The 13,663-nt window shown below is 42.5% G+C and overlaps 1 protein-coding gene across 3 annotated transcripts in view; it reads right to left on the bottom strand.

Annotated features, from left to right (window-relative positions):
• Positions 1-1,319: 1,319 nt before the first annotated feature.
• The window catches only part of TRIM2 (tripartite motif containing 2), an 81,436-nt gene continuing 69,092 nt past the window's right edge, over positions 1,320-13,663 (bottom strand). For all 3 annotated transcript variants that reach the window (XM_015409033.1, XM_015409034.1, XM_015409035.1), the window contains exons 10-12: positions 6,696-6,766; positions 4,816-4,956; positions 1,320-2,359 (exon numbers count right to left, since the gene is read on the bottom strand). In XM_015409033.1, coding sequence (XP_015264519.1) covers positions 2,207-2,359; positions 4,816-4,956; positions 6,696-6,766 — 365 coding nt within the window. In that variant the 3' untranslated portion in view covers positions 1,320-2,206. The remainder of the gene's footprint in view (positions 2,360-4,815; positions 4,957-6,695; positions 6,767-13,663) is intronic.

Below are 13,663 nucleotides of genomic sequence, written 5' to 3'. Positions count from 1 at the left end.
GTGCTCCTAATCCCTCTTTACACTGCCAGTATAATCCTAAAAAAATTTATGCCCTTCGATTGAAGTCAGTAGGCTTACAAGGGAGTAGCTCAGTTTAGGATTGCACTGCGTGTGAGTTATTTCAGTACCTATTTTTAATCCCTACAAATATTTCTTTGTTGTGAGATTTTTTTTATTTATTACAAAAGCTTAATAGCATCACAAGCGTAAACTGGATTGGTTGACAATGTGCACTGAATTCAGTCTGTAGTAATAATACACTTAACAGTGTGTGAGTTCCTTTATATTATACAATTACTAGACAGCTTAATGTTTGTTGCTGTTGTTTACATCATTAATAAATACATCTAAAATTACAAATAAGATATCCCTTTTCTCAAAACACTTAAATATCTTTAAAGGTGGTTCAGTGGCCAAGATTAATGGTGCCTAGTATCTATTTTCTTGGCAGATACTTCTTTATTCATCTAAGAACCATAACATTAGATTCATTTTAAGAAGATAACTTTACAGTACAGCTGTTCTGTTAGTCTATCAGAGAAATGATTAAAGCATGAAAAAATTAACTCTGCTGCTTTAATCAAATATAATGTATCAGCTTTCCAGCTAATGTGTTATGGGCCAGCTAGGCAATTATTTTAGTTTTCCCAACATCATCTTATTGAACTCGTTAAAGAAGGTCTGAAGCAAAATATTGGGCTCTGCCCAAACTTGAAGAGGGGATAAACTGAAATTTTACAAAAACAAACAACCTTCCATTCTGCAGGATGGTAGATATTGATGCCAACCTGACTGAGCAAAGCAAAACCAAAGAAGAAATGCAAGATTATTTCAGCTATAGGAACTATGCTGATCAGTTGTCCTCTTTTATGCGGTTGGAGGCAGCACATGATCCCGCATGGCTAGAATGTGTATTTTTTAATCACTTTATGTAATGTGTATAAAAATGTATATATGCTCCTTAGTATTACTGGATGTTTTATATTTAAAAAATCCTTTTGTCAGAATGTATATAGTTCCCAGCGTTTTAAGTTGTATGATTTGCATGTCAGCTATGTATTTGGAGAACAGGGGAGAGAGAAAATATAGAATATTCTCTTCCAGAAAAGGATGATGATCAAATAGTCTACATGCATTTCTTATTCTTGATGCTGAAAAATTATGAACTGTTTTGAATCATCATTTAGTCCTGGCTCAGACTCACTAACTGTTAAAGATTTGTCCCACAAATCTTTTTTGTAATACTTAACTTTGTTTGGAATTTTATTTTTAAAAAACCACCACCACCCTTGCTTTGGTAACTCTTTGTTTCGCCCCCCCAAAAAACCTTTGTCAAGCTCTAAACATCCTTTGGTTGTTCAAGGTAGGTCCTCCAGTGGGGAACCGGCGTGGCTTGTTATCCTGTGTGAAAATTGGACTGCTTTTAAAAACCATGGGAAGTACATTATACATTCTGCAATAACATATCCCTATTACAGTTTCTTTCCATAGAAACTTCAGGATTCTGGAATATCCTTACAACACATTGAGCAGAAGGGAAGTAGATACACATGTATGTTAATCCCACATCAGGCAGAAAGTTTGCATTGATTCTTGTAGTGCTAAAAGTTAAACTGTGTTAGGTCGGACAACTAGAACAGGAAGGTTTCTGAATGACTTGACCATATATCTTTATTACTAAAAGAAACTACTTACTACAGTTGCTAAGACAGAAGAATGTTACAAATGTAATACCTACTATAACAACACGGTCTAAAAGACTCCCAGACTTCCTGCTGGGATAAATAATGCTTAACAGTAACAATTTTCAGATTTGGAAGCTTTAAACAAGAGCTCCCCATTCACATGTTAAATAAACCCCTTTAAATCATTTCACTTTCCCCCCTCCCTTGCCGAAAAATTAGTTAGTTACATAAATGCCTGATCTACAAGCCACAGTTCACATGTCTATTATTCCACTGACTTCATGTCTGTTATTCCACTGAATTCAGGAAAAAAGAGAGGGTCTTATTAATCCTTAGGATGACTTCAGTGCGGAACGTATGAGGTGCAAGTCCTATGTAAACAAGGTAGATTTGTAAATAAAACATAAAAGTGAAAACTCCTTCTGTATTAAAATTGAAATATTTAAAGAAGTAGACATCCTACACAAAAAGATCTACACTGGCTCTCAGAGACTAGTAACTTCATAAGCACGATCCAACTGCTACTGTAAGTACCGATAGACTTTGAAGCAGTGATTTCCAGAGTCAGCAACTACAACATGGCCATCAGAAGTTAGGGCCAAGCCTTGGGGACCATAAAGTGGATCAGCAGATGTATTTATATAGGATAAAAAGGATCCACTTCCATCAAACACCTGTGAAAATGTAAAGAGAATTCGTTCAGTTCAATGAAAGAAACAAAAAACCCATAACATCTACAATGGAGCCACAGCAAAGTGATTGGTGAGTGATTGATAGGGCATGTGCATATGAAGACTCATAGAATGTGCACAGACTGAAGTAGTAGGCAGGTTATCTTACACACTGCCCAGTGATGGGTGAACTTACCAGAGCTTGAGCTGGAAAGGGTCTAATAAGAGAGTGACATCAAAGAAAACTCTGGAAAAATTCTTCTCTTGAAGAGCTCTACACAATTTGCCCAGCTATCCCCATGAGTACCCACAGCAGCAGCTACAGGCAGGTGACTAGGCAGAAAAGAGGAAGGAAGAGTTCCACTCCATCTTGTCTGTTTACCCCTCTGCTCTAGTCTGCAGAGGCTTGAAGTTGGAGACACCAGTAGGGGGAACAGATGAGGAGGGGAAACGGCGAAGGACTCTTTCCTCTCCTACGCACCTCTGGCTGCCATGGACAAATAAACCTGAGAGTGATATGACGAGCAAAGGAAGAAAAGAAGTAGAAAGAATCCTTCCAAATATAATCCAAGTTGGAGGAAAACTCCAGGTTGTAATGTTTGCAAGCATTACAAGCCACTGGGGTTCATATTTTGTGCAAGGTGTACCAACTTGGGTAGCATCACTAGTGTGGCTTATCACTAATGAATGCCAGAGAATATGGATCAGCTGAATCCATTTCATACATTGAACATTTAATACATATAGCTTCCACATCAATTTTCTACATTGCCTAGAGACAAGTAGCCCTCAATCAGAAAATGCATACATTGTTTCAGCAATGTACATGCTTTTAAATCAATATTCTGTAGTTCAACATCAGAGACTATTAGGGATGGGCACAAACCGGCTCACAATCTAAAGTTCGTGATAAATTTTGGCTGGTTAGTGGTTTGTGAAGCGGATTTTGTGGTAGGTCAACTGTGAAGAACTTTCCACAAACTTTCCAGCTGTTCAAGATAGGTAGCCATATTAATCTGTCTGTAGCAGCTGAAAAGACTAAGAGTCCAGTAGCACCTTAAAGACTAACAAAATTTGTGGTAGAGATGTAAAATTTCCGGAAATTTTGAAGCTCAGAAAAAAACCCGTTTTTTCCCCAGTTTTTTTCGGGAAAAACGGAATTTTTTGGAAAAATTGAAAAAAAATGCTACATTAGCATTTCTTTTGTCTTTTCTAGATTGAAAGTCATTCTGTTACTTTAGGAACATAAAATATGACTATGGACATTTTTACTTGGCATGAAATTACCACAACTAGTCTATTAAAAATATAGTGTATCCAAACATTTATTACAAACAGAATACCCACCCACATAAAAAACAAACCTTTTTATTTTCTTCTGACAATAGCACCTCCTAAAGGAAGAAATGCATCTTGTTCTTGCATTGGAGAGTTCAGTTTGTAACCTAGGACTTGCTTGTCCTCACTGCACAGAAATTAGATCAATCTGATACCATATATATATATATATTAGAAATGATTTGGAAAATATTTGAACACCTTGTCTTAAAATATTTTATTCATCATGTTAAAATAAAACGTTCCATGATCAATTTCTTTTCTTTTCTTTTTTCAATTTTTTGGAAAAAAACAAAAAAGGCTTCAGGAAAAAAATGGGGGGGAACGGTTTTTTCACGAATTTTTCCAGGTTTTTTCCGGGCCTTCACATCTCTAGGTAGGGTATGAGTCTTTGTGAGTCATTGTTCACTGCTGTATCTGAAGAAGTAAGCAATGACTCACGAAATTTTGTTAGTCTTTAAGGTGTTATTTTGACAGCTGCAGGTTCAGGAGGTTTAGGAGTTAGAAACACCAAATTTGACAGACTTTCCTGGGAGTACCTTCTTTGGGGGGCTGTAACTCCAATCCTCACCAATCTTAGAGGGCAGGTAGAGGAGAGTCTACCGGAGAGTCTGTGAGTGTGGTGTCTCTAGCACACTGGGGGTTGTTCTACTTAGCCACAAACTGAACCAGTTCATTTGGCCCCTAAAAGTTTGTGATGGTTTGTGGTTTGCGAACCAGGCACACCACAAACTGGGCCACATTTCCCCAGTTATTGCACATCCCTAGAGACTATACATGTTGATCTGGTGATGTATGAAAACCTCGTATCATTTTATGCACATTCTTCATGAAGTACATTTGACTCTTTGTGGCAAATTTATCTATATTACTCAGCACTTCCTTAAGCACTGTGTTATTAGCAATGTTCATATGAATTCTCTTTGTTTGGCTCTTATTAGCAGAGTTCATGTATCACCCAGTTTTACTATCACTCTAGAGCACATGGAGACATTTTAGAGATGGTGTGAGAGTTAGTCATGAAAATGTGGTAAAAAACACAAGCCATGTGGTAAAAAACACAAGCCAAAACACACATCACAATAAGCTAACTGATTGGAAAAAAGAAAGTTTCTGTCTACCTGTATTCGACTGTTTCCCCAATCGGCTACAATAATATTTCCATTCGAATCTACAGCTACTCCTGTTGGTGCATTAAATTGCCCATTTCCTTCCCCATTAGACCCAAACTTCAACATGAATTCACCTTCCTGGTTAAATACCTGTAGGAATTTTTAAAAAATGAGTCACATGTTATACTACATAGTGTTTGCTTGATGTTACAACCCTGCAAAAAGAAGCACAGCTACTATCCTCAGATATATTAATGAACACATCCATACACACAAAGCTGCTTGTACCAAGTCATTGGTCTCTCAGTTATGTCTACTTTGACTGACATTTCTGGGGTCTTTCATATAATCTATCCCTTGATCCCTTTGATTGGAGATGTCAGGGATTGAATTTGGGAACTTTTTCACGCAATGGAGATTTTCTACCATTTAGCCATGGCCCCCTCCAAAAACCTGGCAAAAAGACATTTGCTTTTTGGAGGGAAAGATGACAGAAACAACATGCCTTTAGGGTAAGACATGCAAAATACGACAATGTTATCCTAAGAAGGTATCTATAGCAAGCCATAAAAAGAACCAGAATTTTAAAGAAAAATATAGCCATAACCTACGGCTATACTCTTCCCTCTATTACACTGACAGAGATTCCACTGCTAGTTACAAAACATAGGATCGCTTTCCCCTTCACAGCTATCAGTAAGTCTCACTTGCATACAGCTCTACTTGTCTTATAATTATGGCTTTCAAATTATGTTGAATTTGAGGGGGCTCTCATAAGCTTATTATGGGTTCCACAATGAAAAGACCAACAACGGTACTCAGACTTTTCTGGAAGACAACTCACCTCTCATAGAAACTTCTGCAATATTTAGGTGGTCATTGGCAAACAATAGCCTAGCTTCTGCTCTTCTGTTTTTACACTCTTCTTGCTGATTTTTTGTGTTTTATTTTGCCTCTTTATAGTTTTGATGAATATTTAACTGCTGTCATTATTGGGAGAAGGTAGTAGTTGGAGAACGGTGACTGAGGCCAGGTAACATAAGCCAAAGGACAAAGCCGTGACCAAAGGGGGAATTTCCGCATGAGTTTCCCATGAGTCCCTGCTTGTATAGATATAACTGTAAGGCTGAAGTACTAATGTTTGGGACATAGTAGGAGATTCGAAATGTAACATAAAATGGGGCCACCCAAACATAATTTCTGCAGAACCCCAAGGTTTGCAGAAAAATAGGAATCATTTAAAGCGGGGGGAGGGGGGGAATGATGAAGTAAAAAAGGAAGTAACCTTCCCAAAAAAGTCCACTGAAATTTATATGACTCCTCCACGAGGGTAGCCTGAAATGGGGCCTTTGGTAGTCAGAAATCTGCAAATGTCTGAACTGCCTGATTCTGAATATAGAGGTCAGCTCACATAGATATGTTTCGTGCCTAGGAAATACAACTGGTCCTGCCACAAAAGACAACAACTCTTTGCAAAACGTACATAAAGTGCAAGGTACATGGCTGTTAGGCATGCCACTTATAAGTGCCATGTAAGAAATTTGCAGTGTTAATCAGGTCAGCAAGAACTCTGTTGCCATAGGATTGCTTTACCATTACAGCTATCAGAGGCAAGTTTCTCCAAGCATTAAGTGCATCCCTTGACACCTATAATCTCAAAATGAAGGTGTAAAATGGCACAAAGAAATGTGTTATACAAAACAGCACAGCACTTTTTGAACCAACACAACTCAAGGAGTATAGCTCTAATTAAACAGGAAAATCAAATGACTCATCCAATCAGTTCCCTACCTCCAAACTGAGCAATGGCTAATGTTGAAAATATAGCTCTTTTATGAAAACATATGAACAACTTCTATCCATTTCAACAGGAATTTACTATGTCATACCTTGACAGAGTGATTGTGGAAATCTGTAATAATAATTTCATTATTGTGGTTGACAGCTGCAAAATGAGGACCTGCAACAAACGAGAATTAATCAGTAACAAGCCATCTAAGGGAAAAAATGAATTACATCATCACAATGATCTGCTCAGTTGTAAAATACAAGAATCACCGGTTCTGAATTTGGAACAATTTAAAATTGTTTAGGGGATCATTCTTACAAAATAAATAACATTGTAGCTAATGCCTATGGAATTTAAGGCAGTCTTCATTGAGCTTATTATGATGTTTCCTAATTTTGAATTCCAGACCAGTGCTGCAAAAGAAGAAAGAAGAATAAAGAGGAAGGAGAAGAAGAAGAGTTGGATTTATATTCCACCCTTCACTTGGGAGTCTCAGAGTGGCTTACAATCTCCTTTCCTTCCTCTCCCCACAGCAGATATTCTGTGAGGTAGGTGGGGCTGAGAGATCTCTGAGAGAACTGCTCTTGAGAACAGCTCTGAGAGAACTGTGACTGACCCAAGGTCACCCAGCTGGCTGCATGTGGAGGAGTGGGGAATAGGCTTCCCAAGTCCCCCCAGGGGGTGGGGAAACCCCCGCCCCAGAGGCCGGTTTCCCGCCGCCGCCGGTTCGGGCCCCGGGGGGAACCCCACCCCGGCGTGCGCGTCACCAGGAAGTGACGTTATGACGTCCAAGGTCATCCAAGGGAAAACTCTATATTTTTCCCTCGGATGGTCGTGGCCCCGCCCCCAGCGTGCCCGGCGTCATAACATCACTTCCTGGTGACGTGCGTGCAGCATGCGCGCACTCCAGCCGCGGACCGGGAGTCCCCCGGTAAGTAGATTTTTTCGACTGGCAACCCTAGTGGGGAATCAAACCCAGTTCTCCAGATTAGAGTCCATCACTTTTAACCATTACACCAAACTGGCTAACTTGTTAATGATTTGGAGTTAGGAGTAAGCAGTGAAGTGGTTGTCTGCAGATGACACTAAATTGTTCAGGGCAGTGAGACGCTCCTGAGGGTTCTGTCAAGACTGGGTGAGTGGGCATCAGTGTGGCAAATGAGGTTCAACGTGGGCAAGTGCAAAAAAACACACATTGGAGCCAAAAAGCCTAACTATAAATATATCTTGATGGGGTCTAAACTGGCAGTAACTGACCAGGAGAGAGATCTTGGGGTCGTGATAGATATCTCACTGAAAATGTTAACTCATTGTGCGACTGCAATAAAAAAAGGCACATGCTATGCTGAGAATTATTAGGAAGGGGATTGAAAATAAATCAGCCAGTATTATAATGCCCCTGCCCCTGTATAAATCTATGGTGTGGTCTCATTTGGAATGATGCATACAGTCCTGGTCACTGCACCTCAAAAATGATATTATAGCATTGGTAAAGGAGCAGAAAAGGCAGAGGTCATTTCAGGGGGGGAACGCAGGGGATCGCAGTTCCCCCGGGTGAGGTACGGGGGGCGGGGCACATGACGAAGCCCCGCCCCCTGCTTCCAGCCGCCCCGCTTCCAGCCCTCATTCAGCCAGGAGGAGGCAGGAGAAGAGGGAGGGTAAGTTGCTTCCTCCCTGACTCTCCCCACCCCTGCCTGCCTGGGGCCAGGGAGGGCCTTCGCGGGGCTTCCTTGCACTCCTGCCGGTCTTGCAGGTCCACCGCCGGGCCCCTCATGGGGCTCAGCAGTGGAGCTGAAAGGCCGGCACCGGCGGCCGGGACCATTGAGGACGGGGTGTGTGGCCTTATGACACACTTCCGGTGATGTCAGGGGGTGTGGCCTTATGACACACTTCCGGTGATGTCAGGGGGTGTGGCATTTGCTAATGAGTTATGCTAATGAGTTCCCCTAGCTCTTTTTCTACAAAATGACCCCTGAGAAAAGGGCAACTAAAATGATTAAGGGGATGGAACACCTTCCCTATGAAGAAAGGTTTAAAAATAATTTCAAAAGCAGTTTGTGATGTACTTCTTCACTGAGTGTGTATGATTATGAAATAGCTCTTTAAAGTTTTAGAACATTTTCATCAAAATTGCTGATGTAAGTTTGCATTTTTCCTAGTATTTTAATTGTTTTAGCCTTTATGCAAAACTATGTCAACAATTGGTTTTATTACCAAGTAATTTTTAAAATAAATTAATGTGTTAAATAAAAATGGAATGTATGAAAATGAACCCATTTGATCAGCAGGATATTGTGAGCATGTAAATACTATGAAATCTAATGTCATGAAAAAAGTAATTGTGTTGGGGTGGGAATTCACCCTCAAGTAACTAGCCTCCCTCCCTCCCTCATAATCATTTTTTTCTTGAAGGAAGTTCAAGTAAAGTTGGAAAAGCTGTTTGGTGTCAACCACAAGTTATACTGTGATTTCCTGGGTCTTTTCCATTTTATAGCTTATATTATCCTGCTATTGTCATAGAACCTGACTTTGTAGCATGAATTGTTGGTAAATAAAGATTGTGAATTGCAATGATGAGGGATGTGTGTCTGCAAGTTTTAACTCTGGACAAGCAAGAACACTGAGAAAAAAATTCAAGTTCCCATCTTGGTATGTCAGTGTTGAATCAACAAAAAGGGCACAATTCATTTCCTTTTTTTAATGCTAGGATATATTAAAGAAAAATCATGACCTTAAAATCAGATTTGTTTTCAAAGGCATACATTTTCAATTACAAGTCAAGAACACATCTCAGGACTTTCATATTTACAGTAAACATGCTGGGGAAACCACAGGGAATCACAGAAGGAGGGCGTTTGGAAAGTTATTATTTGGAAGTCTCCCCCTGCAGGAATATCTCAGAGGCTTGGGCAGGATAATTTCTTCACCCTCACTCTTTGTTTCCATTTACTGTTCCACACCATTTAGGGCTGCCAAATCGGGCCGGGGGGCGGGGAAACCCCCGCTTTGGAGGCCCGATTTCTGCCGTGGCGGAATCGGGCCCCGGGGGAAACCCCACCCCCCACGTGCACGTCACAGGGAAGTGACGTCATGACGCCGGGCATGCTGGGGGCGGGGCCACAGCCATTTGAGGGGAAAACTCTATGTTTTTCCCTCAAATGGCTGTGGCCCCGCCCCAGCGTGCCCGGCGTCATGACGTCACTTCCCTGTGACGTGCATGCGGCGCACGTGCGCAAAGCGCACGCACGCACACACCAGGAGCCGGGCTGGAGTCCCCCGCCACAAGGGTAAGTGCCATTTGGCAACCCTAACACCATTCCATGATTCCTAGTGCACATTCAGTTGTTCTCATTGCCTTATGGTATATGTGTGTGGGAGGTGGTGGTTCTTTTATTTAATTTACAAAGTCATGTTTTTTCTGGATACCTGGGAAATTATGTAGAGACAGCAGCCTCTTCTTTGGGTGGCCCATTTTTTGCTGCTTTTTATCAGAGACCAGCCATTTTACTATTAGATAAAATGATACTATGTAAGCTTAGAACTAAATATTGGGCCCTGCCAACCTAGCAGTTCGAAAGCAAGAAATTGCAAGTAGATAAATAGGTACCACTTCGGTGGGAAGGTAACAGCGTTCCGTGCGCCTTGGTGTTTAGTCATGCCGGCCACATGACCACAGAAACGTCTTCGGACAGCGCTGGCTCTTCGGCTTTGAAACGGAGATGAGCACCGCAACCCTAGAGTCGGACTCGACTGGCTTTCGAGCAAGGGAGACCTTTACCTTTACCTAAATATTGGGCAGCCAACACATCTGACTACCTGCTTGTGTAGTACTTAACACCAGATACTTTCCCCCGACCCACCTCCAGTAACTGTTAAGGTTACTGTTTTATGTATACTGTGTTAAGTAATGGGGGGGGGGAATGGAACATATATACGGCCTCCTGCCTAGACCATTTTTCTGAAGATTTCCCTACCACCAAAGCCACCAGTGGAGAAGTTGAAGAAGAACTTGAGATGCACATTGACACTGAATATCCAATTTTGGCCAACGCATCTGATAATATAACTACTAAGTAAATGTGAATTGTGTATCAAGGGTTTATATTCCATTTGGATAATTCTATTAACAGTGAATCAGGAAGGGCACCAAGTTCACAAGGGAAAGCTGCAGTGTATAAGCTTGCCAGAATACAAAGAAAGAATATATAAGCTTGCCAGCATAGTTAGAAAGAATATAATCAGCAACAAGCACAACAGCAGCAAAATGAACTTAGACAACAGTACATGGAAACTAGAGAGCAATAAATTAAAAACTTGCTACTTGGCTAGATTTGAACTCGTTAAACTGGCTCTTCTGGCTTAGATCTTCATTTTTAGTGTAATTTCGGTGTAAAGCAATAAACCATTTAAAATTCATCTGACATGTAAATGAAATGGTGTGTTCTTGCCCCACCTCACAGGATTTTGCAACTCTAATAACATAAGGATTTATCCTTCTTATGCTATTAACTCATCAAGGTCTTATGAAATAAAGACTGCAATCCTAAGAAAACTTTCCTAGGAGTAAGCCGGATTGAATAAAATGCTGCACATTTCTGAGTGCGTCTGCTTCGCGTTGCTCCCTAAGTGGCGCAGTGCAGAGCAGGAGTGTGTCTCTATGGCCACATTCATACATCATATTGAACCACAATGAAACTTCGGTTTGTCTTGTTCACTGTGCCTGTTTGCTCCCCTTGCCCGCCCCCGTTCTCATTCAAAACCCCAAACCAAACTCCAATTAACCATAATGCCTGGGTGAAGGTGCCTTTGCCCCTTCATAAACCAGAATTCTAAACTAGAGTTAAACCCTGACTTAAGGCCAAACTAGTTGTTATGTCTGTAATATCTGTGGGATACTCTTGGGTGAGGAGAAGTGGGTTGGGAGGGTGGAAGATGGAGCTATTTCATTTGCCAAGAATCGGGACAGGATTTCCTGACATGTTTTATATGTGACAGATGTGACATCAGGGAATTAATGCCTCCAAGTGCTCTGGGACCTGAGGACAGCATGGAGCAAAGGATCAACCTCCCCCCCCACACACACACACCATTTTCCTGAGCTGAAACATCCATGAAGAAGAAGGAGGAGGAGATTGCATTTATACCCCGCCCTTCACCTGGAGTCTCAGGGCAATTTAGAAGAAGAAGAAGAAGAAGATTGGATTTATACCTCGCCCTTCACTTGGAGTCTCAGAGCGGCTTACAAACTCCTTTCCCTTTCCCTCCCCACAACAGACACCCTGTGAGGTGGGTGGGGCTGAGAGAATTCTGACACAAACTGCTCTTTTTCAAGGACAGCTGTGCCAGAGCTTGTGACTGGCCCAAGGTCACATCATCAGATGCAAGTGGAGGAGTGGGGAATCAAACCCGGTTCTCCCAGATTAGAGTCCGCACACTTAACCACTACACTAAACTGGCTCTCCTTTACAAATCTCCTTTCCCTTCCCCTCCCCACAACAGACACCCGGTGAGGTAGGTGGGGCTGAGAGAGCTCTTTCGAGAACTGCTCTTTCAAGAACAGCTCTGACAGAACTGTGGCTTGCCCAAGGTCATCCAATAGCTACAAGTGGAGGAGTGGGACCTGAGGGCAGCATGGAGCAGAGCATCAGCCTTCCCCCCCCCCATGCCATTTTCCTGAGTTAAAACATCCATGAGACACCCTGTTTACTGCAGCATGTGGAGCCCCAGAGCAAGGTAAATTAGACCCCTTGGCTTGGCAAAATGGCTTGGGTGGGGAAGGGCTGAAGCTCCTAGGGATACCAGCCTCCAGGTGGGACTTGGGGATTCCACAGAATAACAGGTAATCTCCAGACTACAAAGATCAGTTCCCCTGGAGAAAATGGATGCCTTTGGAGGGTGGACTCTGTGGCATCGTACACCACTGAGGTCCCTGTCCTCCCCAGCTGTTTCCCATCCTAGATCTGGCAACCACACTCCCTATCAGTGTTCCCTCTAAGCTGAGTTAGTGTGAGCTAGCTCACAGTTTTTAAGCCTCCAGCTCACACATTTTTGTCTTAGCTCAGGAGGGATGGCTCCAGAGCAAACTAATTTATACAGTAGCCAAATCGCTCGCTCACAGCTTTAAAGCCAGTAGCTCAGAAAGCAGAATTTTTGCTCACAAGACTCCACAGCTTAGAGCGAACATTGCTCCCTATCCCCTGCTGGTGGCCGGGGGGGGGGGGGGCTGGCAACCCTAGCTCCTCCTCCTCCTTCCACACTGCACTCCCATGCCAAATTGGGTCCCAGAGCACTTCAGAACTTTAGTTCCCTGGCATCACATCTCTCCCTTATTATAATTGAGTTTGAACGTTCTATATGAAAGTTCTAAATTTCACATCCTTAGTGTTAGGCCGAAAAAACTGCCACTCAGTAACACTGGCTGGGTTGACTGGCTGCTTTGTGCAGTCCCGCCCAGCGTTCCAAGGTTATTTGCATATGGAAGCTGATTGGACAACACTCTATTCCACACCTCAAACTCACCCCCCCCCCCGCAAGGCAGTTGGGATTTTCAGTTGCATCATACCTCATAGGGGAGAGGAGAATGATGTCAGCTTCCCTTTCCCTAGGCGGAGGCTGTGGGGGGGGGAGGTTTGTAAAACTTAAGACAGACAGGCAGATAAAGGTTGCCAACTCCAGGTTGGAAACTTCCAGGATATTTTAGGGATGAAGCCTGCTGAGGGTGGGGTCTGAGGAGGAGGAGGAAGAGGGGGACCTCAGACAGATACAATTCCATACTGCCCACACTCCAGACAAGCTGTTGCCAGTCTCCAGGTGACAGCTGGAGAGATCTTAAAGCTTTGGTGCTAATTTACGATGGGGCTCCTGGGGAACTATTGATGCCAATCTTGGCCCAGCAGCCATCAAACCATTCTCTTCAACCCCCTGCTGTGCAGCTGACTTTCCCCTAGGGTTGCCAATCTCCAGGTGGGACCTGGAGATCTCCCACTGTTACAATTGATCTCCAGATGACAGAGATCAGTACCCCTGGAGAAAATGGATGCTTTGGAGGGTAGACCCTATGACCTCCAG

The sequence above is a fragment of the Gekko japonicus genome, unplaced genomic scaffold (genome assembly GCF_001447785.1).
Source record: "Gekko japonicus isolate JY-2015 unplaced genomic scaffold, Gekko_japonicus_V1.1 scaffold24, whole genome shotgun sequence".
Classification (NCBI taxonomy): Eukaryota; Metazoa; Chordata; class Lepidosauria; order Squamata; family Gekkonidae; genus Gekko; species Gekko japonicus.
The sequence above is the reverse complement of the archived record's forward strand: the minus strand, read 5'-3'. Positions and strand labels throughout refer to the sequence as shown.